This window comes from Leptidea sinapis, chromosome 24 (genome assembly GCF_905404315.1).
Source record: "Leptidea sinapis chromosome 24, ilLepSina1.1, whole genome shotgun sequence".
Lineage (NCBI taxonomy): Eukaryota > Metazoa > Arthropoda > Insecta > Lepidoptera > Pieridae > Leptidea > Leptidea sinapis.
Genome location: NC_066288.1, coordinates 5,018,600 through 5,035,517, shown reverse-complemented (window position 1 = coordinate 5,035,517; position 16,918 = coordinate 5,018,600). Strand labels below are relative to the sequence as shown.

The following is a 16,918-nucleotide window of genomic DNA, read 5'->3' as shown; positions in this document are numbered from 1 at the left end:
ATCAAGAGAGTACTACCGAAACTATTAGTCGCTTTTTTTTTGTTCAGAGGTCCCAAAATGACTACAGCAATCAAAGAGGATGGTAAAAACTACGTAATATCACTCACCTACAAGGTGGCAAAAAGTAATCGTACGAAAAGGCTGTAAACTGTAATTAAATGTAAATAAACTTTGAAAAAACAGTCTTTTTCAGACAGCCAGACGCCTAATTGTGGTCTTAAAGCGAAATTTCTTTGTTTTTACATTCTTTTACATTTTTATTTATCTTTACAAAGTAATAATATATGCTCTAGGTATAGTTATCCAGACTGGTACACTAGAGAAATCATTCGAGATATAAAAATTAAAGCCGCGCATCACAAGCGTTATAAGGCAAGCAAATCAAAAACAGATTACGAAGCGTTTAGTTATTATAGATCGAAAGTAAAATACGAGATTGTATTGGCCTATGATCAATATCGTCAGCGGGTTCAATCGAATGTAATAGAGGAACCAAAGTCCTTTTGGAATTTTATAAACAAAAGTAGGGCTAGTGTCAAAAGTAAATCTTTGATTAAAAGCAATGGGGAGGTGATGACTGCACAGCAAAGCGTGCATGAATTTGCGGATTATTTTAGATCAGCTTATATCCAGCAGAAACCAAATTTAGATGTAAACCTAGCAATAAAGGAAGCGAACTATGACATCGGAGCTGCAAGAGTTCACATTGGGGAGTTACAGCTAAGTGACGTGCAGAGTGCGCTAACTCAACTTAAGCCAAAAAAATCGGCAGGTCCTGACTATATAATCCTCCATATATATTAAAGGATTGCCGACAGGTGTTGGCAAAGCCACTGCTCCATATTTATAACTTGTCTTTAAAAGCAGCTATATATCCCGAGAGCTGGAAGATTAGTCGTGTAGTTCCGGTACCCAAAAGTGGGGGTAGCAGTAGAGTAGACGAATATAGACCTGTGGCAATCTTGCCAGCACCAGCAAAGGTTTTTGAGTCAGCAAAGCAAGCACAGGTACAATGTTACTTGTCAGATGCTCAACATGGGTTTAGACCGCAAAGAAACACCACAAGCAACCTATTAACCCACATGGTAAATATTATTCCAGTAGTTGATGGTGGCGGAAAGGTCGATGCAGCCTACTTTGATTTTAAAAAAGTATTTGATCTAGTCCATAACGATGTGCTCATAAAAAAGTTAGCTGGATTTGGATTCACGCAGCAACTATTAAACTTTATGGCCAGTTATATGGCTGATAGACAGCAATATGTAAATTATGCTGGACATACATCAAAGCCATATTGTACCAGATCCGGTGTGATTCAAGGCATTAATATGGGTCCATTAGAGTTTATTATGATGGTTAATGATCTTCCTAAGGTAGTTCAGTATGCGAAGTGCTTGCTCTTCGCCGATGATCTAAAACTTTCATTACCAATAAAAGAAAAGAATGACTGTGAGAAATTACGAAGTGACATCGACAGGGTTGTAGCCTGGAGTAAATACAATTTATTACAGTTTAACACCTCAAAATGTTTAGTTATTACTTTCTCCAAATCTCGTAATCCAACATTGTTTAACGACCACGTAGACAGACGGGGCGCAGATGCGCCCCGTCTGTCTGTCACCAGGGTATCTGAAGTGAAGGATCTTGGAGTGATTCTTGATGCCAACTTGACGTTTCGTGATCATGTCACTAAGGTTTGTAAGAAAGCTTTCAGGAATCTGGGGTTTATAATTTATATTATGTGTGGCTCGTAGTTTTTCCAATATTAAGGCAATTATTAACTTATATAACGCTTTGGTTCGAAGCCAGTTAGAATGCAACGCCGTTATCTGGGCTCCTCATGAAGCAAAGTACAGTATAATGTTAGAGCGGAAACAAAATAAATTTATACGTTACCTATATATGAGGCTATACGGGATTTACCCTTTTTATCCGCTTATGTACCCAACATTATTTATTTTGGGTATGGTCCTGGCGCTGATCTCATATCTGTTCAAAGTACTTAGAGAGAAGGTGCATAGGCATAAAGGCATAAAAGGCATTTATTTTCTCAAAATTTATTCCTTTAGAATTCTTTTTGATGTCATTTCTTATACTACTAGATACTACTACCGCTTCGGAAACAAATGGCGCTCTGAGAGAGAAGAAGCGGCGTAAGAAACTCTCCCAGCATTCTTTTTTTGCGCTCTTTTCAATAAAAATATACAATATTGTACTGTCATTTCTATCGCTATAAAATAATCAGAATTTAGTCCCAGGCTGTCCGATCATTTAGATATTCAGCAGTGGAGTAATAGGATTTAGGACAGAGCCATTTTTTTATAAAACATTTAAATTAATTTATAGATAATGCCTGAACAGTGGCTGGGACTTTATTATACAAGTGTATACATTTACCCTTAAAGCTATTATGTATCTTATGAAGCCTACTAGAATAAGTTACAAGCAATCCCTTATTTCTAGTGTTATAAGAATGAAAATCACTATTAAGAGCAAAAAGGTGACGATTTTTGTGAACATATATTAAATTTTCATAAATGTACTGACAATGAACAGTCATAATATTTATTTCTTTAAATTTTTCTTTGAGAGACTGTCTATAACCAAGCTGATATATAGAACGAGCAGCTCTCTTTTGCAGAGCAAACACAATATCAATGTCAGCAGCATGACCCCATAGTAATATACCGTACGTCATGATGCTGTGAAAATAACTGAAGTACACTAATCTAGCGGTCGCAACATTCGTATACTCTCTAATCTTCCTAACTGCATATGCCGCAGAGCTGAGTCTATCTGCTAGATGGGCAATATGTGGACCCCACTGAAGCTTTTTATATAACGTGATACCCAAGAAGACCGTAGTATCCACAAGTTCCAATCTCTGGTCATTTATAAGTACGTTGGTTTGTACCTCCGCTGTGTTTGGTGTAAAGAACCGTAAACACTTTGTTTTTTTACTGTTTAAGTGCAGATTATTCGTCTGAAACCAACGCACTATTTTTGAGAGTGCATTGTTTACCTCGTCATCAATATCCACACGTCGCTTCACTTTAAAAATAAGTGAAGTATCATCAGCAAACAATACAATCTCATGACTATCATCTACCACAAACGGTAGATCGTTAATATATATAAGAAACAAGAAAGGACCGAGAATAGAACCCTGTGGAACACCTATTCCCACAGGTTTACCCGAAGACCGTTTGCCATTTACATCGACTATCTGAACTCTTTCGCTTAAATATGATTTTAACAGATTTAGGGCTCTATTTTTCACTCCATAATGCTTTAGTTTTAGGAGTAAAGTTTCATGGTGGATGCAGTCAAATGCTTTTGACAAATCACAAAAATGCCCAATGCATCATGTGACTCTTCCCAGGCGTCAAAGATGTGCTCAATGAGTCTAGTACCCGCATTAATTGTTGAGAAGCCCCTAGTGAAACCAAACTGAGTTTTGTTCATTAATTTACAAAAATGCATTTGTAGCTGTTGAAGCAAAAGTTTTTCAAAAATTTTACTAAAACAGGCAGCACTGAAATAGGTCTGAAATTAGCAGGGTCAAAAGAACTGCCCGATTTAAACAAAGGTATAACTTTGCTGTATTTCATGAGGTTAGGGAACACACCCTCATCTATGCATTCATTAAATATTATTGCTAATTCAGGTGCTATAATGTCAAGTATGTATTTTACAATATTAGTCGAATGGCCCCATAGGTCTTTTGTATTTTTTAGGTTAATTAATTTGAAGATTTTTAATATATCGCTACTTGTAACATACTTAAATTTCAAATCAGTGGAAGATACTGGTGCGTGTAATTTAAGCATATCATATGCTGCTTTTGGCGAAGAGTTAAGGTCTTTTGTCGTGACAGTCGGGATTTCGAAGAAGTATTTATCAAATTCATTTGCAATTTCTATTTCCGAATTTATAACGCGATTATTAATATTTAAACAGATAGAGGTGTTACGGCAATTCGATCTACCAGTTTCATTGTTAATTACACTCCAAGTCGCTTTTACTTTATTATTACTGTATTTAATTTTATCTGCAATGAAACGTGTTTTCGCTTCATGACAAACTACTTTAAAGAGCTTGGAGTATTTTTCACATATATTTTAAATTCTTCACTATTATTGTAATGTTTCTCATAATAAAGGTCATATAAGCGTTTACGACTTTTGTGGATACCCATTGTTGCCCAATCATTAAAACAATGTTTGTTGTTTACTGTCACCGTTACTGGAGTAAAAATCCTGTCAAATTCCTCACAGAAGGAATTGAAGACTAAGTTATAGTGAAAATAAGCAGTTTCACCACAGTGTAAAAATGGTATCGTATTTACCAAATTATTTCTAAACCTCTCAAGACGGCTACTCGTAACTGATATAATCGTCACCTTTTTTGGTCTGACATTGTCCAATCTTGTATTTACTTTTATAAGTTGCCCACTATGGTCGGACTGAAGATTATTAATTATTAGTTTACTAGTAATAGTAACATCTGTAAAAATATTATCTAAACAGGTTGCTGTTGTAGAAGTGATTCTAGTAGGTTCCCATAATACATTGAACAAATTAAAACTTTGAAATAAATTTTTAAGGCTAGTACAATTGGCCGAAGTTTCAAGCAAGTTTATATTAAAATCTCCACACACTACAATTGACTTGCTGGTTTTGCTAAATTTTGATAGTACCTCCTCCATTCTATGTTGGAATTGATCATATGATGCAGTGGGGGGGCGGTATACACTTACAATAATAAATTGCTCTAGTTCTATACAAGCTATCTCAATTAGTTGTTCTATGGAGAGATTAACAATATCTCTTCTATTTTTACATTTTAGTCTGTTATTAATAATAATTAGGGAACCTCCATGTATTGCCCTACTTCTACAAAACGAACTGACTACTTTATGTTCTCTTAAATTAAACTGGAGCTGATGACTCTTACGCCAATGTTCTGTAATACATAATATATCTATATTACAGCAGCTCAAAAACTTACTTACTTGAGATACCTAGTATATTCTGGTGAACAATATTTATGAGCTTTATATTATGATTATCCCTAGCAGTAACATTTATATTTGGTGAATGTTGCCTATTTTGTATGATATTGCAAGAGTTGTCCTCCCTTGTCAAATAATGCGGATATATTGAGTAGACTGTATTTTGTTGTTCCGGATAGGTACGTATGGCGCCGACGTCGGCCGCCGTTGCTGATGGTGCCGTCCGCGCGCACCAACTTGTTAAGCCAGGCTGCGGTGACGCGTGCCCTTCGTACTATTATTGAAATAGCCTCACAGACGGATCTGTTTTATTTATTTATTTTATTTCATTTATTCAGGATACAAACGGTCACAATTCAAAAACTTTACACTATTTTATTTAATGAAGACCTACAGTTCCATAAAATAATTTTAAAACTACTTAATACTTACAATGTGAGTGCTTTGTTATAAATAAAATAATACTAAATTTAATTGCAAATAAAGTGATAAAATATAAAACCTATAAAATACAAAACTTAATATATTACGATATGAAAACAAAACAGAAAGATTTACTTATGCTACTTATGTTTAGATATGGCTTCTTTAATCATAATTTTGAATTTAGCAAACGGCAAGTGAAAAATATCTAATTTTCCAAATTTTTCATTAAAAAGTTTACAAGCTCGTCTGGTATAACTATTGCTAGTGTGACATGTATATGCTCTTTTGATGGTAAACACATCTTTTTGAAGAGTGTGTCTTTCAGGTCTGCAAGGAACTCTAAAATTAATCTTATGTAGTAATTGAGGAACGTCCACTTTATTATTAAGGAGTTTATAAAGATATGTTATGTCAAAAATATCCCTACGATGTCTTAATTTCGTCTTCTTTGTGTTTTGTTGCACTCAGGGTGAATAATATGTTATAAAATTTAATGATGTAAAAAGTGAAATATTGTATGTATCTCTATCGCATTGGAATATACTGTAATGATAGTGTGTATTTTGATAAAATAAAAAAATAAAAATATTACTAATTCCATACTTACTCCTTACATTTAATGCTGTTTCTCGCCGATATGCTTACAAATACATGGTTCAAAGTAGGTATACATATTTAATGAATATTATATTTTATAAATTTCCAATTTTTTCGTTTTTATAATAGATATTTTATGAGAATCAAAGAAGGTGGAATATGTGGCAACTATTTAGTTAACGAGTGGGAGGCTCCTTTGCACAGGATGCCGGCTAAATTATGGGGTACCGCAACGGCGCCTATTTCTGCCGTGAAGCAGTAATGTGTAAACGTTATTGTGTTTTCGGTTCGATCTGAAGGGCGCCGTAGCTAGTGAAATTACTGGGCAAATAAGACTTTAGATCTTATGTCTCAAGGTGACCAGCGCAGTTGTAGTGCCACTCACAATTTTTTGGTTTTTCATTCATCTTGAGCAGCATTGGGAAGGGCGTATTAATTACCATCAAGTGAACGTCCGGCTCGTCTCGATTATTTAAAAAAAATCATTAATTACATTCAAAAGAGCTTAGTTTAAACCTAATGGAATAAAGTTTATATTTGACTTTGACTTTGAATACTCCGTGAACATATTGGATATAAGAACGGAAACAAATTTTGACTTGTATTGGTTGAGTAGCACGTAACACTACATCTGTGTTAAAAGTTAACTCATCATGTTTGGTCACTGGTTCAATCTTAAACTGCCACAGCAATGTCGACAGTAATGTTTTCATTTCCAACAAAGCGAACTTTTGACCTGAAATAAAAAACAAAGTCTTCATATTCATAATATACACAATATGTGTATCATTAAGACTCATCGACTATTTCCTTGCAACATTTCAATTAAACAGCTTACATGGCCGACCTGATAAAGCATCGGATAAGCCAACCTATGAGTTTGAAAACCAAAAGTACATTTTTGAAGTGAAACTTCTTTATCGACGTATGAGAGAAATTTTATATCAATGTCGTCACGATTTACGGTTACGCGCCATGTTGTTTTTTTTTTATCAAAGTTATAGTGACGTAGAGAATAATATATTTGTTTGAAATTGATACAATAAAAAGACTTATTTTTACGCATGTCTATAATGAAAAAGCTTTAATATACGGATTTTTTTTTCTTAAGCCCTATCTACACAATTTCTGTGAAGTTGTAAATAGTAGAAAAATGATATGTCTTAAATAATTTTCACTTCATACAGGCAATACTTCAGGCCAACCCACATTCTAGCGCTCTACAAAGCGCAGGTTCGGCCATATAAGGTGTACTGCTGTCATTTCTGGTCAGGCGCACCCCAGTATCAGCTCAAACCATTTAAACGGTGCACGCAGAGCTGCTCGGGATCAAGTGCTCTTTGAACGGCTTGATCACCCATGCCTTTCGATATTTATTTACATTATTTGAATATATTCGATTTAAATGTCAAAACCGATTTTTGAAAGTCGGGTTGTTTTAGTTAGCACTTTTGTCGGGCGTCCCGAGATGCGCTCGTTTTTTTTTTCAATTCCACTTCTGGGGAGTTCATTTATTCGGCAAGCATTCTTTTGAACGCATCGGTGCTCCCCACCTGATGCTGGCTGATCCGCACGGGTACGCATTAAGGGTATCAGTTCCGTTCCGTTCGTATACGTGTTAAACCTTAATTAGTATGAGTAAATCAAGGATCGAGGTTGTTCTGTATCTAGGAGCCACAGAAAATAACTTAGCTCTCAGTTACACATCTCTGTGTTCAGTGGAACGCACTTTAAATTGGGGTTTTTGTTGTTGTCTCTTCCGGGATAGGAATCGTGGAAGTTAGGGAGTGGAAGTTGATTGTACCCCAAGGTTGCGAGTACCTGGAGAGTGGAAATTTTATTCCAGGTATTTCATGGTAATGGAGAGATAGCCCGCTCGGAGTCTACCTGCGAGATCGAATCAGAATTAAGAAGATCCCTAGGAGAACCAAAGTTACCAACATAACACAAATGATTGCGAGACTGAAGTGGCAGTGGACAGGGCACATAGTTCAACGGACAGATGGCCTTTGGGGTGGTAAAGTCCTCAAATGGCGACCACGTACTGGAAGACACAGTGGTGGTAGGCCCCCCAAAAGATGGACCCACGATCTGGTCAAAATCACCGGAATACGTTTGATGAGGGCAGCGCAGGACCGATCGTCGTGGAAATCTTTGGGGGTGGCCTTTGTCCAGTAGTGGACGTCTTCCAGCTGATGATGATGAAGATAGCTCCTCGTGGAATTCCTGTTTGAACCTTAAACATTTAGTGCACAATCCACAAATTTGTGGTGCTAGCAGTGTGGGTCTGTTTATTAGCAGCACCCAGGCAGGATTTTATACATGTGAGACGAGGAGTGGTCAGCGTGGTAGTCTAAAATGACAAACATAACGGGGCTTACTTCCCCTATCTGCACCCCTTCCATTTGATAGGCAAGTAAGTTATGTAAGTAGGTTTTTTGTACACGCTCATGTACAGACAGTAGTAAAAAATGGATATTTTAAATTTGCATTTGTACAATCAATTTCCACTCCCTATCTAACTTTCACGATTTCTATCCCGGAAGAGACAACTTTGACTTATAAAACTGGTTCATTGGTCCAGTGGGATGTACATCGTTATTATTAAGTTTGATATTCGCCATTTAGGCGCTGTTGGCAATGTAGCGAGAGTCTGCGCTACTAAAGCTAGTGCTGACAACCTCAGCAAATATCGATAGATGTAAAAAAAATCGTATACTTTATTACGTTGATTCTTGCAGTATAAATAACACGGAAAACGAACAAAATTTATTCAAATTGCAAAAATACTTCAGAGTATTGTACGTTCCTTCGCAGCCATTTGTGTTATACGTCAATATTAGTTCTCTGGACGCTCGCGAGTGGCGCTTCAAATAGGCACAAAAAATTTACTGTCAAACATATGGAACAGCCTGTCCTGTATTTATACAGATCAGTGCATTCGAGGTTTCAAAAATCAATCAATGATTAACCTATAAATACTCTTATTGAAAACTAAAAAACAAAATGTCACCTGACTGATACGAGTGTGCATGATCTTTATTTTATTTTTGGCATAAGTAGTCAAAATTTTCTGATGTCGCTGCTTTTGTAACACGAAATTTATAGTATATCAAAATTATTGTGTAGTTATTAAAAATGACTGAAACGAAAAAATATAAAATACCGACAATACAAGAATTTCTTGAGAAAAAGGTTAGTATTAGCGAAATACTTCGAAAATGTTAATAGATTGAAATGAATCAACGTTAAACATTTCATTCTATAGATTCAATCTACATATATGTGGATTTAGTAAATTTTATCAACAAACGGCTATCAGACCTAATCAGATGTTTTCTGAGTTCAATAATTTTTGCAAACTTCTTTTAAGATCGACATCGCAAGGTATACATAAATTAATATTTCTTACGACCCAGTGAGCAGTTGTAATAGTGGTTAGCTCATTCTCGGTATTTTGTTTTACTGTGGGCATGTAAAGAAGTTTCTTGTAACGGAGGAACAGCCGGGCTATATGTTTCTGCCCACAATTAAGATAATTCTTTGAATTGTTTACATATATAGAAGTTAGTCTTAGATTAAGGTTTGGTCTCCGCTGCGCTCCAACTAGATACCACAGGCGTAGTCGCAAATTGAGGCAATTAATTCTACACACAATTAGTAGGCGTACTAGAGCCTGTCTCGAACAATGTGTGACGTTGACGTGCCACATGTGCATACTTTGCTGATAATTGAAACTAAAATGCCGTGCTGCGTAGTAAAACTTTGTAAAAATAATACTACAAGACATAAGAAAGCCGCTGGGATCACATAATATTATAATCAGAAAATATTCTGTTTTTTGTTCATTTCAATGTAAAATAATACGAAGCGTATGTTACAAAATTTGAATGATGCCATTGAGTGTCAACATGCCACGCACACAAGCATCTAATAGTTGCCGTAATAAAAAAGATATTGTTCTTAGGTGGTACGGTATCTAGTTAGTTAGCAGCGCAGACCAATCATTAACCTATGAGGTTAGTCTTCTACCAATGTGAAATAAGCGAAATGTTATAAGCAGTAAGGGGGCGTCCATAAATTACGTGATATGTTTAAGGAGGGGAGAGGGTCGAGTCAAATCTCATCTAATCTTACGTTGGAGAGAGGGGAGGTCTCGGCAAATATCACGCAATTTTTTTCTGATTGAAACCAAATAAAATCATACTATTTTGATCCATGTTATCATAATATGTACATGTTGGTTCCAATAGTCTCTCTTGAGACCCTGCATGATTCTCCATGGACTGCATTAGAGTAGATATTATTTTTTTAATCACAGTAGTTACGATTTAAGTAAGTATTCTATTGTTAAATTTTTATTATACTTATCAGTTCTCAGCAATATTGATTACTAGTCTTAACTAGTCGTAAATAAAAGCACGAAGCATTTTTTTTTCTTTTTACAATAACAATGCAACGCGTTTACGTAACCCCCATTAAGAAAAATCACACGTCATCTCACTACAGAAATTTCAAAAAAAACACCTCACGTAATTTATGCCCCTAACCCATTACCCCTATACCCCTAATAAAGAATAATAATTTATGGCAAAATGTTGAATACGTTAAGTTTGTTTGCGTGTATTATATGTAGAAAATATATGACCACAAAGAGCCAGTATGGGTATACTTGGAAAGAGAGATGCGAGAAAACTCCGAAAAAAAGCCTTACAATGAAAAAGTTGGAGCGTGGCTGAGATTTTTAAAAGATTTGAAATTGCATTACCATCGCGAAGGTAAGTAATACGTAATTCAGTAAATATATTTATCTGCACCCATGTTAAATTATTATCTATGAAAGATTCTAAAACAGTTCATTTATTGCCAAAATTAAAGCACCCAATGTCCTAATAACCATTACATCAACCAAACGAGTGTTGTAATGAAATTCAGTACAACATTACATCATCCGTTTTCATAATAACACTCCTTTGGATGATATTATGGTTACTAGGACTGGCTTTTTTAATGTTAGCAGTAAGCAAACTGTTTCAGAATCTTTTAAAGAGGATTCATGTTATTGGTGTAGATAGTCTTGTAAGCAACTGTTGATAGTTAGGTACTAAAACACTCATGTTATACTATTATCAACCCACATTCGTGTTTTAATGCCCCTTATTACACAACAGTTGCATAAATAACTATAAGCGTATGTTGCTGCGTTTTGTAATTTTTTCGCAATATGGCTAAACATGAGATGATGATAGTGGAATAAAAACAGTTTTAGAGGGCAATTCAAGAGATTTGATAGGTGCTGTTCGCAAAAAATTGTACGCTGCACCTACTGACGGACAGCCTGGGACTAGACTATGATTATTTTATAGCTATAGAAATGACTGTATAATATTGTATATTTTTATTGAAAAGAGCGCAAAAAAAGAATGCTGAGAGAGTTTCTTGCGCCTCTTCTTGTCTCTCATAGCGCCATTAGTTTCCGAAGCGGTAGTAGTATCTAGTATATTAGAAATGACATCAAAAAGAATTCTAAAGGAATCATTTTGAGAAAAGAAATGCCTTTTATGCCTTTTACTAATAATACATTATGCAAAATTCAAATATTTTTATGAAAAATAGGATATAATATATATTGAAAGTGAATAACTACCACCCATTCCAAAAAGTATGCTTCAGACCTGAGAAGAACGGGCGCAACAAACTTAGTGGGCTTCTTTTTTTTATAAAAACGTGGTAACCGTGTAAAATCGTACAATAAAATTAATTTTTGATAATGGTCGCTCCATTCCCAATCTGTTGTATCATTAAGAAAGTCATTTCTGTTATAGCAACCTTTATACCACACAAACGTTGTTACACAATTCTTCTGAATTTCGTAATACAATTGTTGTGAACATTTTCTGGGAACTTGTTGTAAAAGCATAACGCCTCACAAAAGACTTACTAACTCGACTTAGCCGAGTAGTAGGCATTATTCAATCAAGAATTCTGAGAGATACTAAATTCTAATGACCAGGGTGTATTACCTATGTTCAGGTGAAAGTCTTGCGCGTCTCGTCCCTGATTCTCATAAAAAACCAATGTTCTGAATTATTGATTGTTACCCACGAGGTGGTATTGAGTGCGCGAGCCATTGGCGCCTGCGATAAGGGAACCGACAGTGTCGTGATAAACGCATACGCGTCTCATACGACGTTAGATTTTAACCCCCTTATTCATAATAGTCTGCTAACTTAAAGCATTGCTAATTATCACTCTGTCTTCTTCTATTGACCTAAGTCAGAATGAGAAAAAACACACCTTAGCGGCTGTTTAAAGTTAGCGGACCATTATGAATAAGGGGGTAAGTTAATAAATTCGTGAAAAATTGCTTATTTGACAAAACTGCAGCACAATCTACTCCTTTAGTACTATGCAGCTTTTTATACGTAATACAATTGTATATGCAATTATATTTTTATATAAAAGAAGGTGCAAACTGGCAAGAGTTGATAGTGGGGAGTGTTGAGGCAACCGCCCATGGACATTCGCAGAACCAGGGGTCAAGAGATGCGTTGCCGGCCTTTAAGGTGGTCCCTAGGTCGTATCGTTTCGGGAAAACAGCAGCCGGTAATTGATTTCACAAAGTTGCTGTGCGAGGCAAGAAATTTTTTGCAAAACGCGCGGTTGTGGAATGCCAGACGTCAACGTGATGCGGGTGGTATTAATTTATCAATAAATATTATCATTAGATCTAATGTAGTTAACATTTTCACATTCACGTTATTATGTAGTAAATGGCAACAAGAACACTCATTGTTAGTGTTAGAAAGTTTATTATTGATAATAATACACATAGATCCTCACAAAAATCGTCACCTTTTTGCTCTTAATAGTGATTTTCATTATTATAACAGTAGAAATAAGGGATTGCTTGTAACTAATTCTAGTAGGCTTCAAAGGATACATAATAGCTTTAAGGGTAAATGTATACACTTTTATAATAAAGTACCAGCCACTGTTCAGGCAGTATAATATATAAATGTTTTATTAAAAAATTGCTCTGTCGTAAATCCTACTACTCCACAGCTGAATATCTAAGTGATCCGACAGCCTGGTAATGGATTATGATTATTTTATAGCAAAAGCAATGATAACACTATAGTATTATTGATTAAAGTGAGCGCAAAAAAAAATGCTGGGAGAGTTTCTTGCGCCGTTTTTTCTCTATCAGAGCGCCATTTGTTCCGAAATGGTAGTAGTATCTAGTAGATTAGAAACCGAATCAATAAGAATTCTAAATGTATTAATTTTAAAATAAATGCATTTTTTATGCCTTTTAATTGTAAAGATTATGTTTTTAAAGCTCAACGTAAATTGAAACGGCTGGAGAAAGAAATTGGTCCACCGTGGTATTGCGAGTTATCGAGTGACCAGCGAGAAGTGTTAAGCCGTCTAAAACATGATATGTATCAAGATCTTCTAGAAGATATACCACGAAGAATGCGAAAATCATTAGCAGATTTAGGGATTACATTAAAACTACCAAAATCTATATTGATGAAGGCAATGCTTGATTCTGAACACGATTCCGGACTATTTATGTGGAATCTTTATACAGCATACTATAAGAAACCGCCAAGCCATCTGATGCACGGTAATTGACATTCTACGTTTCAATTTTGAATTTATTTTTATGATAATACGGGATGAGACTAGCAGAACGTTCAGCTGATGGTAATTGATACGTCCTGCCCATTTCAATGCAGTGTCGCTGGGGATTCTTGATAATCCCAAAAATTCTGAGTGGCATTACAATTGCGCTGGCCACCTTGAGACATAAGATGTTAAGTCACATTTGCCCAGTAATTTCACTAGCTACGGCACCCTTCAGACCAAATCAAATCAAATAAATCAAATCAAATCAAATCAAATCAAATCAAATCAAATCAAATCAAATCAAATCAAATCAAATCAAATCAAATTAAATCAAATCAAATCAAATCAAATCAAACCAAATCAAATCAAATCAAATCAAATCAAATCAAATCAAATCAAATCAAATCAAATCAAATCAAATCAAAAACAGTTTATTGAAAGTAGGTATTTCAAAATACACTTTTTCACGTCAAATAATTACAATAATAATTTATACGACATCATTAAAAAATACAAATAATATGTATATAAAATATACGAATGTTATTCATTACAAAACACAGTAATTACACATTACTGCTTCACGGCAGAAATAGGCGCCGTTGTGGTACCCATAATCTAGACGGCATCGTGTGCAAATATAAACCTAATATAAATATATAGTAAAGTATAAAAAAATATTATGTGTATAGGTACTTTACTATAGCTATACATACTATCAATACAAGAAATAAAAATAAAATCGCTATTCCAAAAACGAGACTCGGTAAATAAAAAAATCATTTGTATGTCTCATGTGCAGTTCTTAAATAAATATATTCAAAAAATTTTAATGAATCGTCTTATTCAAAAACCCTACTATACGATAGAATAATATAATATACAAGATAAAGAATTATATAAACTAGATGCTCCTGGTCCACCTTATAATAATTCTTCATAATAATTAATACTATTAATATAATAATATTAAGATTGTTTAATACATTTTTATATTCAAAAAAATCTTTAAATATAAAATCCACTGTAATTGCATTATATAGAATCATTTTGTGTGCTTGCTTTGTAAGCATTAAATTTGTAATTTAATAGTTAACATGCGCATGTGCCGGGTCGTCTCCTTCCCTCAAATATTACGTGCGAAGGGAATGACTGGTCTATGCGTCAACTCGTGAACGGGTGCTACTTGTGGTGCCAGGTCGACCTGTTATAGTTAATATCATTGTAGTTGTTGGATACGATTACTAATTATGTCAGAAATCACGACCATCATGTTCACGGAGCATCCTACACAAACAATGAATTAGTTAATAGGTTATCATCCATCCATGGCTTTTTTTTTTTTGAGAGGAGGAAATACGGTTACGCCCCGGAACGGGGCGTAATATGTCGGACTCGAGTGTCCGCGTAAGCGGACACCCCATACCGACTAAAACCTCCTCTGTGCTGTTAGCAGCCCTGGTTTTCACAGCGAAGTAGGACGTGGGCCGTGGAGGCCGCAAAGACTACGCAACAACAGTCGCGGGCGTCTCCTAAGGAGACTCGAACCTCAGACCGGCTGTGTGCTTGTGGGAAGGAGAGAGAATGAAAATGAAGATGAAATGAAGATGAAAGATGAAAAGGTGATAAGAACATACTCGCCGGCGAGTGTGGTGATGTTTTGTGTAATGTATGTAAGTGTGTATGTATGTGTTTATGATTGTATGTATGTGTGTTTGTATGTATGTACGTAGTGTAAATGTTTGTGTGCATGTATGTTTGTGTTTGTGTCTGTTTGTGGAGTGTGTTTGTGATTGTGTAAGTTGTGTATGTCAGTCCGTCAGTCAGTCCGTGTGTGAGTGAGTGTAGTGAAGCGATTACAGGACGAGGACTAACGTCTCGTCGGGTATCAAAACAATGTGTGGTGTATCTAGGGTGCGGGCCGCTGGCCATCGTCAGAGCGACGAGTGCCAGTGGTTTGCGGTGGTTGACCGCGCCTACGCCTGCGAAGGCGGTGTGTGCGTGTCTGTGTCGGTGTTTGTGTGGGTGGCGCGTTCGCGATGGTGATGTCGTCATCCGGGTCTACCGTTACGTGTCTGGGACGGCTTATTGGGTTGAGACTATGGTGAAGGGTGGTGTACCCGCATGCCTTCCTAACCAAGATGTTGGGATGGTTAGGCGCCTTGTCAAAGAAGCGTCGCGAGATCTCATTAAAGTGTTGAGCTATCGTCGGAAGCTCTAGGTCGCGGTGAAGGTCAACGTTTCGGATGAACCACGGGGCTCCGGTTGCCATGCGCGTGAATTTATTTTGAACTACTTGCAAACGACGTAAGTAGCTCGGTCGGGTGTGCGCGAAAACGACGCTTGCGTATGACAGTATGGGCCGTACGATGGTTTTGTACAGCGTCACTTTGTGTTTGAGCGGAAGTTTGCTTCGCCCACACACAAGTGGATAAAGGCGACTGAGGACAAATCGGGCTCTATTGCATACCGTATCAATATGTTTCTTGAAGTTCATATTGCTGTTGAACGTGACTCCTAAGTATTTGTAATCCTTCACCCACGGTATGGGTGTTTCATACAATTTAATGACGTCGGTCGGTCGTTTTCTAGCGCGGATGCTATTCGCGTTACCGAAGAGTACCGCTGCACTCTTGGTGGGGTTCACTTCAATTCGCCATTTTCTGAACCAGTTGCCTAGTTCATCGACGGCGGCTTGAAGCACTTTAATGTTCCTGCTCAAGGTTGAGCGGTTCAATAGAGCGGAGCCAAAGTAGAGTGCCGTATCGTCAGCGTACTGAGCGAGCTGGACACCCGGAAACTTGGGAATGTCGCTCGTGAAGACCGAGAAAACAGTGGGAGAGAGGACTGAACCCTGTGGCACGCCAGACCTGATGGGCCTGGGTGAGGATAGGGTGCCCTCTACTCGATATCGGAAGGAGAGATCAGTAAGGTAGGCTCGTATGATGCGCACGAGCCTGTCTGGCACTCCCAATTGATACAGCTTGAATACTAAGCCGTTGTGCCATACCTTGTCGAATGCCTTCGCGACATCGAAAAACACGGCTGCCGTGGTAGCGTGAAGTTGACGCCGTACGAGAATGTACTCGGTCGGTCGTGAGTCGGTGAGCCTGCTGGGGACACGAGTGAGCGGTTCTGAATCCGAACTGTATGTCGGGTATCAGGTTGAGCTCCGCGATGTAATGATTAAGATGCGCGAGAATTAATCTTTCGTAAAGTTTCCCGATCGAGTTAATTAAGCTAATA

At 36.7% G+C, this 16,918-nt stretch overlaps 1 protein-coding gene across 2 annotated transcripts in view; it reads left to right on the top strand.

The window, feature by feature from the left end:
* The first annotated feature begins 9,080 nt into the window (after positions 1 to 9,080).
* Positions 9,081 to 16,918, top strand: part of LOC126971585 (uncharacterized) — a 31,578-nt gene continuing 23,740 nt past the window's right edge. For both annotated transcript variants that reach the window (XM_050817904.1, XM_050817903.1), the window contains exons 1-3: positions 9,081 to 9,232; positions 10,674 to 10,815; positions 13,380 to 13,670. In XM_050817904.1, coding sequence (XP_050673861.1) covers positions 9,176 to 9,232; positions 10,674 to 10,815; positions 13,380 to 13,670 — 490 coding nt within the window. In that variant the 5' untranslated portion in view covers positions 9,081 to 9,175. The remainder of the gene's footprint in view (positions 9,233 to 10,673; positions 10,816 to 13,379; positions 13,671 to 16,918) is intronic.